Source organism: Amblyomma mixtum, chromosome 1 (assembly GCF_055824585.1).
Source record: "Amblyomma mixtum isolate Tamu chromosome 1, ASM5582458v1, whole genome shotgun sequence".
Classification (NCBI taxonomy): domain Eukaryota; kingdom Metazoa; phylum Arthropoda; class Arachnida; order Ixodida; family Ixodidae; genus Amblyomma; species Amblyomma mixtum.
The window spans coordinates 135,393,166-135,406,558 of NC_143012.1; the positions used below are offsets into that span (position 1 = coordinate 135,393,166).

At 47.0% G+C, this 13,393-nt stretch overlaps 1 protein-coding gene and 1 long non-coding RNA gene across 2 annotated transcripts; one reads left to right on the forward strand and one right to left on the reverse strand.

Annotated features, from left to right (window-relative positions):
• The first annotated feature begins 884 nt into the window (after positions 1-884).
• On the forward strand, positions 885-2,113 carry LOC149367669 (uncharacterized). The gene has a single exon (XM_089567391.1). It carries the CDS (start codon positions 1,012-1,014, stop codon positions 1,942-1,944), a length of 933 nt encoding a protein of 310 aa, XP_089423517.1. The 5' UTR covers positions 885-1,011; the 3' UTR covers positions 1,945-2,113.
• Positions 2,114-10,722: 8,609 nt separating this feature from the next.
• Positions 10,723-12,947, reverse strand: LOC149367670 (uncharacterized). Its single transcript, XR_016287724.1, has 2 exons — positions 12,632-12,947; positions 10,723-11,054 (listed from the first exon to the last, which is right to left on the reverse strand). It is a non-coding gene; the product is annotated as an uncharacterized LOC149367670 (long non-coding RNA).
• Between the last annotated feature and the right edge of the window lie 446 nt (positions 12,948-13,393).

Below are 13,393 nucleotides of genomic sequence, written 5' to 3' on the forward strand. Positions count from 1 at the left end.
GTCGACTACGGTTGACGAAGACGTTCCCCTTCCACTGAGAGCCATTCTCAGTCCCGCTCTATGTAAATGTGTGGGCTCGGTAGCTGTGTGTCAACGCAGACTACTAATCCTCTGCTTTTCGCAATGCAGGTGTTTACCCTCGCCCTGAAACTGCTTTTCGCCGCTCTACCGTCTGCCTCCTGTTCATCAGTGTCTACGGCCACCGTGAAGTATCATGAAGAAGACCATTTTCATCCGCCTGCCCCATCACCATTGCTACCCCATCAACTGCCTTCATCGCCGCCAGAGTACGTCATCCCGGACCAGCAGTGGCCAGCCCCATCGCCAGGAACATCAACATCTGATAATTTTATCAGGCATATAAAGCCCATGCTGTCATCGCCGCCGCTCTGTGGGCTCGGTAGCTGTGTGTCAACGCAGACTACTAATCCTCTGCTTTTCGCAATGCAGGTGTTTACCCTCGCCCTGAAACTGCTTTTCGCCGCTCTACCGTCTGCCTCCTGTTCATCAGTGTCTACGGCCACCGTGAAGTATCATGAAGAAGACCATTTTCATCCGCCTGCCCCATCACCATTGCTACCCCATCAACTGCCTTCATCGCCGCCAGAGTACGTCATCCCGGACCAGCAGTGGCCAGCCCCATCGCCAGGAACATCAACATCTGATAATTTTATCAGGCATATAAAGCCCATGCTGTCATCGCCGCCGCTCTGTGGGCTCGGTAGCTGTGTGTCAACGCAGACTACTAATCCTCTGCTTTTCGCAATGCAGGTGTTTACCCTCGCCCTGAAACTGCTTTTCGCCGCTCTACCGTCTGCCTCCTGTTCATCAGTGCCTACGGCCGCCGTGAAGTATCATGAAGAAGACCATTTTTATCCGCCTGCCCCATCACCATTGCTACCCCATCAACTGCCCTCATCGCCGCCAGAGTACGTCATCCCGGACCAACAGTGGCCAGCCCCATCGCCAGGAACATCAACATCTGATAATTTTATCAGGCATATAAAGCCCATGCTGTCATCGCCGCCGCTCTGTGGGCTCGGTAGCTGTGTGTCAACGCAGACTACTAATCCTCTGCTTTTCGCAATGCAGGTTAGTAACAAGTTTTCCCTATATGCTAAAAAAACCAGTAACTACTTTTTAATGCAGCTGCCGAGCCCTCAATGCTGCTGTAGTATTGTTGCCGAGTGTTCACGTGTTCTCCGTTTTCTTTTACTATTGTCAGGCGATGTCGAATCTAACCCAGGCCCCGACCGTTACGATTGCATACTTTCCGAGCTCCAGAAACTAACTACCGGGCAAGCTACATTAATTTCCGATCTACAGGACATTAAAGATCAACTAAAAACTACCGAAACAACCTTGACCGACTTAAACAAGCGCATGGACACCCTGGAATCACACTACGCCACACTTTCCACTATTCATTCTGAGATAGACGCCCTGAAAACTTTAAACACCAAACTTACCTGCAAGATCGACAAACTTGAAGCACGTATGGACGATGCAGAAAATCGCTCTCGCCGTAACAATCTCATATTTTACAATATTCCTGACACTAACCCCACTGAAACGTATGCAGACTCGGAAGAAACAGTCATTCGTCATTGCTCCACTCAACTAGATTTTGCCATCGAACCCAATCTAATCGAGCGTGCTCACCGCCTCGGGCGCCACTCAACTGATCGCACCAGGCCAATCATCGTTAAATTCACCTCATCGAAAACTAAAGAAAGCATCCTTTCTTTAGGAACTAAGCTTAAAGGCACCAACTACAGTATTGGCGAAGACTTCTCCCTTCCCGTTCGTAACGCCCGCAAACATCTTGTAACCTTTGCCAGATCAGTATCCGATAAGTTCTCTTTGCGCTTCAAAACATTACATATTGGTCCCAAACGCTACATATTCGATGAATCATCACAAACAGTAAAAGAAGTGAAATAGCAACCATCTCAGCACCTATCGACAGATCGTTCGAAGCATGCACAGCAAGAAGCACTTTCATTGTCAGCGATCTTTACTAACGTGCGGAGTTTCATTTCAAAGCGCGACATTATTTCCCATATTGTCACTTCATCTGCTAGCAACATACTAGTCTTGACGGAAACGTGGCTAAACAGCGACATTCCTGATAGTGAAGTCCTTGCTGACTTGCCTAATTTCAGTGTTTTTGGCAAAGATCGCCCAGACCGAAGGGGAGGGGGGGTACTGATTGCAACCGCTCGAGATCTATCATGCTCAGCTGTTCACCTTTCATCAGATATAGAAATATTATGGGTTTTATGCCATGCTTCACCTAAATCAGTTGTGATTGGCGTTTGCTACAGGCCTCCTAGCTACCCAGACTTCCCTCGAAAACTTAATAACGCATTAAATGAAATTAAAGCTAAGCACCCTAACACCTGCACTCTCCTATTCGGAGATTTGAATTTTCCGAGCATTGACTGGCATAATCTAACCGCTACAGGTAATAAGGATGCTAATGAATTTCTAGACGTCTGCCTTAATTTTAACCTCGTTCAAACTATATCCGAACCAACCCGTGTAACTGAAGACTGTGCTAATATCCTGGACCTAATATTAACGGATAATCCTGAATGCGTTCATTCCGTCACGTATCTACCAGGCGTCAGCGATCACCACGTCATACATGCCGGCTTCACCATTAAACCGTCCTTACGCGTAACTTCTAAACGAACTATCCGACTGTACGATAAAGGAAACTACACAGCAATAAATAATGAACTTCGCGCATTTTTACCAGTATTTCAATCCAGCTTTCATCAAAGATCCATCCATGATAACTGGTCCTTGTTTAAGAGGAAAATCGAAGATTTGGTCGACAGGTTTATTCCAAACATAAATATACGAAATAACCCTCAAAACCCATGGTTCACAAACACACTCAAACGTCTTGAAAATAAAAAGAAGCGTCTTTTCCGATCAGCCAAGTTGCTTCCCAGTCAGAACGCTTGGAACAAATATTATGCAGCCGAAAAAAACTTATTTATCAAGTATTCGAGAAGCCAAACGCACTTTTTTAAACTCCGATCTGCCTAAAATGTTGTCAACTAACCCCCGTAGGTTCTGGCAAGTCATTAACCCCCAGCACACACGCACTGTTTCCCTCACTGATGCTTCAGGTGCAAATTTCTCTGAAACTGAATGCGCCAACATGTTCAACACAGCCTTTTCATCCGTGTTTACTAATGAAACAGAGCCGACATTTCCTCAAAACCCCCCAATTATTCAAGATACTATGCCTCCTCTTATATTTTCTTCTGCAGGAATTTTGTCACTAATAGAAAACATTAAAATATCATCCTCTGCTGGAATTGACAATATCAACGCTAAAATACTGATTAATACCAAAGATATATGTTCATCTCTGTTGTGCTTGTTATTCGCTCAGTCACTCTTCACAGGTCAACTGCCCATAGACTGGAAAAATGGGAAGGTCGTTCCAGTCTACAAATCAGGTAACAAGAACTCGCCGCTTAATTACCGCCCCATCTCTCTAACTAGTATTCCCTGCAAAATCATGGAACACGTCATCTATACCCACATCATGGCATTCCTTGATTCGAATAACTTCTTCCATTCTGCTCAGCACGGATTTCGCCGGGGTTACTCCTGCGAGACCCAACTTGCCACATTCATTCATGACCTGCATGCTAACCTTGATTCTAATCTACAGACTGATATCATTTTTCTAGATTTCGCCAAAGCATTTGATAAAGTACCCCATAAACGCCTGCTGATAAAACTTTCTCGATTAAATTTGCACCCCCATATTTTGAAGTGGATCGAAGAATTTTTGACTAATCGTTCGCAGTTTGTCTCCGTTAACAATAAGAACTCTAGCTCACTCTCAGTAACGTCGGGCGTCCCACAGGGATCTGTGCTTGGCCCACTACTATTTCTTATATACATTAATGATCTGCCTTCAAATGTAACATCTAACATACGCATGTTCGCTGACGACTGTGTACTTTATCGTGCTATTCTTACCACCGCTGACCAATCTTCTCTTCAAAATGATCTTAATGCCGTTCAGGAGTGGTGTAATAAATGGCTAATGGAACTTAACCCATGTAAGTGTAAACTTTTGTCCATTAGCCGTCGCCGTAATCCTTTAACTTTCTCTTACGTAATATCTGAAGTTCCCGTACAACTAGTTCAATCATACAAGTATCTAGGCATAACTATTTCTAGCGATCTTTCTTGGAGCCTGCATGCTACTAATATAATATCGTCAGCAAACAAGACATTAGGTTTCCTAAAGCGCCATCTTCATCATGCTCCCCATCATGTCAAGTTATTAGCTTACAAGTCATTAGTCAGGTCCAAACTAGAATTTGCGTCGCCCATCTGGAATCCTCATCAAGCATATCTCATCAATGCCCTCGAATCTGTTCAGAATCGCGCTGCTCGTTTCATTCACTCATCCTACTCTTATGACATCAGTGTTTCGTCCTTAAAAACAGCATCCGGATTGTCACCCTTATCGCTCCGCCGTCGCATTGCTAGCATGTCTTTATTTCACAAATTCTTCCACAGCCCTATGCACATCGTACCTTATATTCTTCCACCCGCACGCATATCTCACCGCACCAGCCATCGCCTACAAGTTGCCCGTCCACGATCACGCACCGTCACTTTTTCTAATTCCTTCTTTCCTCGTGCAGCCGCAGACTGGAACGGCCTTCCGAACAACGTTGCCATCATCACTTGCCCAAGTCTTTTCACCGATAACGTAGAAACCTTCCTGTCATTGTGAATTTGTGTTTTTACTCTTGCCACCCCTTATGTAACACCCCTTTTAAGGGGCCTTTAAGGTAATAAAATGAAATGAAATGAAATGAAATAATGTAAATATGTGAATACAGTTTTTCCTTCACTTGCCCTACTCCCCGTCTCCGGCCCACGTTCCTTCCTCCTTCGGCACTGCGGCGGTACTCCTGGACCCGATGCCTGGTGGGACACGCTACTAGCACGGCAAAACATATCAGGGCACAAACGTCGGAGCGGAGATGGCGTGGGATAACCAGTAACCATTTTATGTCGTCAGGGTTATAGTTTCGGCGGTAAAGGAGACCGTCCCGGACGGAGAAATGGGAAGCTTGGCGGCGGAGAGCTCGAGGATATGCAGCCATGGTAGGGGCATTGATGGCATTGAACAGGGTCACGGCGACCAACGCACGCAGCGGTCAGGTCGTAGCAAGACGGCAGAACCAGCCGAAGGAAGCAGCTCCAGCACGAGACTCGCGCCCGAACCACCAGCGATGACGACGAAGTACGGCACCGCGGAGTCGTCCTCTTCTTCTTACAACCTATATATTAAGGCTAAAAGATACCAAACACAAAATAAAAGGCGTGGTCGTCTATCTTTCCCCAGTAAGACAAAAAGAATTCATTGGCGTGCTCGCAAGACATGAGAATGAGAAGCTTGTTTTGGAAATCAAATCTGCGCACTACTACGGGATTTTCTTGTAACAGCACGCCCTGCAGACATATCTCTCGCAACCATAAGGCGGGAGCGATCAGGTAAGTCAAAGTAGAAAACAGGAAGGTGGAGGTAAAAGAGGTATTTTTGGGATTTATGCCACTGAAGGGGAAAAAAGCTTCTGACCTTGCTTCTGCAATATTACATTTCCTAGAACATGACGGACTAGGCATAACGGCAATTTCCTCGCTGGCGTCCCAGAACCCTCCTCGCAGCGTCGCCCCTCCTCTTCCTCTTTTTTTCTCCCTTCTCCTCTTTTTTTCTTTCACGGCCGTTGCGCTCTTCGGACTATTCCTCCGGCGAGTCTGCCTCCGCGCACCGCCGCCGCGAATCTGCGCGTCTTCTGGACCAGGTGGTCTGTGTTCTTTCATATTTTTCATGTTTTATACTTTAATTTCTTTATTATTTTGTTTCTTTTCATATTTGCATTTTTTTATTTGTTTTATTTCACTCACGAAACCCGTGCGTTCACTAGATGTGCCTTTTCTGTAATATTTTTCGTGTTTTATGATCTATTTTCTTATATTTTTGTTTCTTTTCATACTTGCAATTTTTTTCATTTGTTTATTTCACTCACGAAACCCGCGCGTTCACTAGATCTGCCTTTATTCTTGCTCAAACCGTGTTCGTGGCGGAATGGCAGCGACTACCCTTGAAGTGCCAAACGCCCTGGTTCGATTCCCAGTCTCAATAAAGTTTTTTTTTTCTTCGCCGGAACTCGAACACACTTGCTAGCATTCCCTGCACATTGCTAGCAGGCTGCACATTGGCGACAACTACAAACCCGGACTGCTCATGCCCGATACCCTGACCAATTCTCGTCATCATGCAAACTTTTGCGGAAAACCAGGCGCCCCTACGATTTACATCATTGGCAATAAACGTTTCCATCACACCACCTACGTGTTCATGCGTCAGCACATTGAGAAGCGCGCTGAGCAGGCCGCGGTCCAGAAGACGCGCAGATTCGCGGCGGCGGTGCGCGGAGGCAGACTCGCCGGAGGAATAGACCGAAGAACGCAACAGCCGTGAAAGAAAAAAAAGGAGGAGGACGGGCGACGCTGCGAGGAGGGTTCTGGGACGCCAGCGAGGAAATTGCCGGCATAACAATGCGCCGTTCACAAGGCCACCACGTTCACCATGTTGCCAACATGGCTGGTGCGCGATGTGGTGTACAGGCATTATTAAGGAGAAAAACGAAAAGAAAAAGCCATCTATGATGGCTGCGTAGACCATTCTCTTAACCTGTGTGGTTATCATTCCTTTGCTCAGAATTAATCTTGCATGAATTTTTTTTTGTCTATTCAGGCACTCTTTTCTTCCCGGCGTCAACTCACCGATAGGACTTGATCAACCACACAGGAGTGGCTCTGAAAAGGCTGTCAGCAACACGCTGGAGCGCCCAATACGCTGCAATAAAACCAGTGAAGGAACATTATGACGAATTATAACGAACATTATGACAGCGGCTGAGATTCGTTCGCTTCGGTGGGCACGTGCGTGAGTGGACGAGAGTTGATGATGGCTTCCACCTCTGTGAGCGTTGTGGTGAGCTGTTCAAAACTGAGGCAGCTTGTTCCGAACGTTTTCTTTAAGGTTCTCATAGTCAGGCGGACAGGTCGTTCGTAGAAGCCACCCCACCACGGCGCGCGTTCCACTACAAACTTCCATTCAACTCGGGTGCTCGCGAAGTAGTTTTTGATTTCGTCGCTTCTGATAATGCTCCAGAGAGTAGCCAGGTTCTTGCTTGCCTTCTTAAAGGTAAGTGCATTATCACTGTAGACAGTACGGGGTATTCCTCGGCGGGCAATAAATCGGCGAAAAGCCAGAAAAGGAGAGTGTAGACATGTCACTCACCAATTCAAGGTGGAGCGCTCGCTGATGCCACAAGTGATTAGAGCGATGTAACACTTTGTACCGCCGAGGTCAACTCCAATCGCTTGAAACGGATGAGCCTCTGTTATTCTGTCCCTTGGAATTGGCGCGCAGACCTCGTTGGCTGGTTGTGCATGGTAGCGCACACAAATAACGCACTCCTTGACATTTTTTTTAACAGCTGTGTTGGGCCAATCACCCAGAATTTTTCTCTGAGTTGAGTCAGAGTATCGCGGATGCCTCCATGCAGCACTTGTTGGTGGTGTTGTTTAGCAATAAGCTTGGACAAGTCACTGTGTTTAGGCAGAATGATAGGGTAATTGCTGTCATAAGGCTCTATTGAAGAGCACCGTGAATGTCGAGCTGTAAGGACACATTCTTTAGCGGTGAGTTTGATGCGATTCTCCGGCTGTTCTGTACACACTGCACTTCGTTGGAGAATCTGGTGCCTTGCTCATGACATATCCTGTATTTCTCTGCCCTGTTTAGCTCCTGCGATGTCAATGGTCCAGATTCACTTTTGTGGTGTCTTGCTTTCGCGACAAATATCAGCACCCAGGCGATCACTGGTCAAGCGTGAAAAGGAACTGAAACGTTGTATTTCCGTGAAGGCATCCGCAACCGGTGTAGTTGCGGCAGCGACTAGTGCCTTCGTTTCCCTTCTTCGCTCCAGCTCCGCCTCGGTGAATGTAGGCGCGATTGCGCTCTGAGGCCAGTGGCATACTTCCATGCAGATACATCGTGGACCCATCCATCAAAGCTCGTTCCTTGACAGTTTCTGTGCGGGTAGACCGCGGGTAAGGAGATCTACAGGATACTCCCTTCCTGGGCAATGCCTCCAAGTAAATCCTCCAGTCATTCTCTGAATATCGACCACGCGGTTGCGTACAAACTGCTGCCAGCGATCGCCGTTCCCGTGAATCCAGTGTAATGCGATGGTTGAATGTGTCCACAAATCGACATTTTGGCGAGGTTCTTCTAGCTGGTCGAGAATGTAGCGGCCCAATCGCGTAGCCATCAGGCATGCCATTAGCTCGTCTGGCTAGGGTAAGCTCTTTATTTGGAGCGACCTTATCTTTTCTTATTGGTATTGTGTCGCACTACCATCATCGCCATCTGTCGTCAGGTAGGTGACCGCTCCCCAGGCGACTAGGCTCGCAAAAAATGTGCAGACTGGTTGTTCCGTCTCTGCTTGCCTTTGCCTTGTAGTATCGCGGCACCTTGACCTCCGGGAGGTAAGACAGTTCGTAAATATAGCTGGACCACTCCACTTCAATTTCTTCGGGAAGGGCATGGTCCCATTCGATATTCAGGCTCCAAAGCTGTTGAAATACTGCCTTCACTCGTATGATGAAAAGGGATAGCCACCTTAGGGGATCGTAAATCCGTGCGTTGGTTTGTAGGACGGATCGTTTGGTGGATGGTTCTGTCGTGGAGATCATTGGTGCAGGGGCAGAATGTTAACAGATCGATACTTGGTTCCCACGTGAGACCTAACACCTTCGGTAGTCCTGACAGGAAGCCCAGCAGCTTGGCTTCCTTCGACTCTTGCTCAAATCTTCGACACAGCTGTTCATTATTTGATGCCCATTTGTGCAGCTGCATCGAGGTCGCTCCGAATATTGCATTTGACGCATTGTAGAGCACCGTGTTGTAGAGATACAATGCGGCCTGTTCGTTTTCTGCTCCTATCAGTATGTTGTCGACATAAAGGCTGCGTTGCAGCCGATTTGCAGTGATCGGGAACTGTTCCTCTGTATTCTTTAAGGTATGTTGGAGAGTAGCAGAGAGCAAGAAAGGACTTGCAGTCGTCCCGAATGGAACTCGTTTATGCGCCACGCCAGAATTGATGGAAGTGGGCCACCCAGCTCAGGCATCGTATCATAGCATAAGAAACGCAGGGCGTCTCTATCCTCAGATGTTACAGTGATCTGTAAGAACGCCCACTCGATATCCGCTACGAGAGCTATTTTATGTCTGTGGAAGTTGAGCAACATGTCCACAAGGTCGGCCGTTAAATCTGGACCACTTTTCAGGTTGTCATTGGGAGATTTTGTTGACCTGTCGTGAGGCGAGGCGTCAAAAACAACACGCAGCTTGTGAAGGTCGCAAATTACCGCCTGAATCAGAAAGTGATATACAGTGTTTGAGCACTGTCGTTCTTTCGACGAGTTCCGCCATATCCAGTGCGCTGTACTGGATATTTCTGGAGATTTATGCAGACGTCTTGTCAGCTGGTGTAGGCGTCTTTGTTATCCTCCAAAGCCGTAACAGGCTTCCATAGAAGGGATACCTCATAACGACCTTCCTTCAGCTGTACCGTGTCCTCAAAACACTCCAAAATAGTATCTGTTCTGTTCTTTTCATCATTTCCATTTATCCCAATCGATTTTAATCTCCAGAATTTTGTCAATATGTCAGTTGTGCTTTTTTTGTGTTCTGTGTTCTCAGGGTGACCGTTTGCATGCAGTGGGGCCCTTCGTTTACGCCTTGAACTGGTCCAACCAGCAGCTGTTTCAACTGCTCTCAGTTTTCCGCAGATCTTTGCGGATCGTCTGGTCGTTAGATCCCAGATGTGATCTGATCCTATAAGAAGTCCAGTATCTCTAGGCCCTTCGTCGTTGCTAAAATCAGCTGGTTCACAGCCGTTTGTTCTTAGCCTGTCCGTCAGTGTCACGGGCGGTGTTGGGATGCGCTGATCGCAAATCGTGTCTGTCTCCGGAACCTCCAGTTCGAACCCAGGCAGCACGCCAAGATTGTACCAACAATGGCTCATTGTTGGAATACAGTGGCATCAATATTGGGCTGGCATTGGCATAGGAGCACATTACTACATTTTCCAACCTTGGCCCATACTTCATACCAAGATTTTCCCATTGTTCAGCCATTGTGGCACTGCCAGCATGGGCATATCACTGGCCTTTCCACTCAAACTTCATTGGTCCTGCAAGTATCAGTCCAATGTTCAACCATGCTGGTACTACCACTATGCACTGAACATCAGCTATTCCATTGATGTCCCATTGTTGATGCCAATATTAGTCCCATGGATAGCCATTCTGGCCCTACCAATATGTACTGAAATAACCCACTGTTGATGCCAAGATTGTTATGTTCAGCCATTTGGCACTGTCAATGCAGACTAAGCACAGGCTTTTCCATTCATGACAGTGCATACAACCTGTCACATCAGTGGCTTAAATATTGGCATGCCACTGCCCTTTTCTATTTATGACTCGCCAGTAAAGCCTATGTTAATTTTTATCTTCAGTGGCCAACATTAATGCAAATGTTCACTCGTAAGCAACCATGCAAATATTCATAAAATGAGACAACCAAAGTATTCATGAAAACATTTATTTTATGAAAAAGTCCAAATAGAATTAATCGTTAGGGGCCGGGAAGGGTGGTGCCAGGGGCTGTGGGATGGGTGGTGGCAGGGGCTGTAGGGAGGGAGGGCCCTCAGGAAGTGGAAGAGACCAGGGGATTGGGAGGCACACATGCGAGCACAGTGCAGGGGGCTGTCCCCGCAATCGCAGGTGGCGTGCTTGGTTGGAGGGGGGAGAAGACTTCGGCAAGGCGTCTCTTCCTTCCATCACATGAACCGGGCAGCCAGCTGCAAATAAAACCTTGTGCCTCTGATGCGTCAAATGCAGTTTGTCGCAAATGGCATCTGCACAGGAAAAGTGAACAAAGAAAATAGACATTATTTCCAAGCACACAAAAATCATGGTCATCATTTTAGAAAATTGTAAGAAAATAAATTCCAGGATATGGCCAATGAGAAAGGCTGTACTGAAGGGCTCCTGATTAATTTTGGCCACCTAGAGTTCTTAATTTAAGATGCACCGACATCGCTTAGCACACGTGCTTCTTTGCATTTAGCCTCCAGAGCAATGCAGCTACTATGGATGGTGTTTGATCCCTCACTTGGAATCAGTAGCTGAGCACCTGAGTCAGGAAGGACATCAGGTAAAAAATATAGTAAACAGATATATTATTACGTGCCTCATAATCAAGGCAACATACAAAACGTGGACACAACTAAACAATGAAGTAAAGAATCACTAGAGGGGCCTCAATCCATTGACACTGACTTGTCGTTGCGATTGACCACCTTGCACCTGCTAAGTGGCATCATAGATGCCCATAAATAGAAGGCAAGTGACTGCAGCTTCTATTACACACCGCAGGTTCGAAGGGCATTTTCAGCTCCAATAAGCTTTCCAAACAATTAAAATAAAACTGTGAAAGCATGTTGAATAAAGGGAACATGAAAAACTATTTACTAAAGCTAGAATTTGTTGCCATCATTAAATACTTGTAAATGAAATCAAAACATAGTTCTCTTTTCTATAAAAGGGAGATAACGCATCTGTCCAACTTCCATTTATGAACTGTGTTGCGCTTCAACTGTCATGCACAACAATGAATTTTAACCTCACTAACTCTTTAATGTCGCTTGCAAGGCATGGGCTTTGTCAAGTTGCGACGACAGTCCACCGCTGTGATATATCGCACCTTGCGGAAAAATTTTACACTTTAGTTCAAAAGGTGTACTGTCTTGTTCCCTTATTGCATCAGGCTTGTAGAAGAAATAGGGTTAGGGGTGGGACAAAGGGATGGTCAAGGATAGGCAGAAGAACGAGGAAATGTTTGCCCTCGGGTGTAAAAGACACGACCAAATACGCGAGAAAGAGTAGAAAGATTTGGAAGGAAAAGAGAAAATAAGGAGAAAAGGACTAGTGTTGAAGTAAGTGAGTTAGGAAAGCTCAAGGGACAGGTGAGTCCCACTTGGGTGGGCAAGAAAAGGCTTAGGACACGAGGGAGGTGGTCAGGGAACACGAGTAAAAAACAAGTGAACACGAGAAGAAGAGTAGAAAGACTTGGAAGGAAGAGTGGAAATAAATAGAAAAGACTGGTGTTGAAGTAAATTACTTGAGAAAATTTAAGTGACGTGGTGAGTCCCACGCGGAACGGCAAGGAAAGAAAGGCTTAGGACACGAGGGTGGAAGGAATAGGGCTACTGGTCGGTCAAAGGGATAGTAGAAAAGAGAAGAACGATGAGAAGAAATGCGAGCGCTAGAAAACACAGTGAGCACGCGAAGAGTAGGAAGATTTGGAAGGAAAAGAGAAAATAGTGAGGGAAGACTAGATTTAAAGTGAGTGAGATCGGAAAAAGGCGAAATCAGGAGACGCGAACCACGTGGGCGGGCGGCGAAAGGCCTAAGAAAAGTGGCACAAACTTACTTTTGCGGCCGTCGGTCCAGGCTCCTGAACAGGCACGAGGATAACCACACCAGGTAGTTGGTATGGTGGAAGGGCCGAGGAAAACTTGGTTAGGAGCGGTAATCCAAAACACAGGGCTCCAGCGCACAGGGCACACACGATCACGGTAGGCACAGGATGGCGGAGGGCCGCAAGGGCCAGCGGCACACGCCGCGGCCTCGAGGCGCGCACGAACTCGACGGAGCGAGCGTCGCGCGCGACCGACCGCGTTGACTGCTAGGGCGAGACTGGCAGCGAAAACGAGGCAGCAAGGAACAGAGAAGCGAGCGACGCAGGTCCACTCATCGAAGGCTCCGGGGAGACTGGAGAATCGCACGCGACCGCATCGCGATAGGTCATCGGTCGTATGACGTTTACGAAGAAGAGCTAATCAGAAGGCCGAAAATTTTGTTTATTTTTTTGTGCTCCTCGTTGCACTGCCCTCTCCCCCTGATTCACGCCGAAGGAACAGTCTTTTCGGAATACACCGAGGACCCGTCGAAATTGACCAAAGGGTGACCGTCAAAGTGACGGCTATTTTTTACAGTGCAACTGTAAGAAAAGCGCATAACACTAGGACGGCTGATAAGCTCCGTTTACATAAACGCGAGAGGAGCGCATCATGTCAACTTTCTCGTGCATCCCACTCATGTAAACAGGGAAAATGCGCCAGGAAAATGCATTAATCCCACAGGCAGGGCGCAGATCGGCAAGTGCAAGTCCTGTGCTGGGGTGAATAGAAAC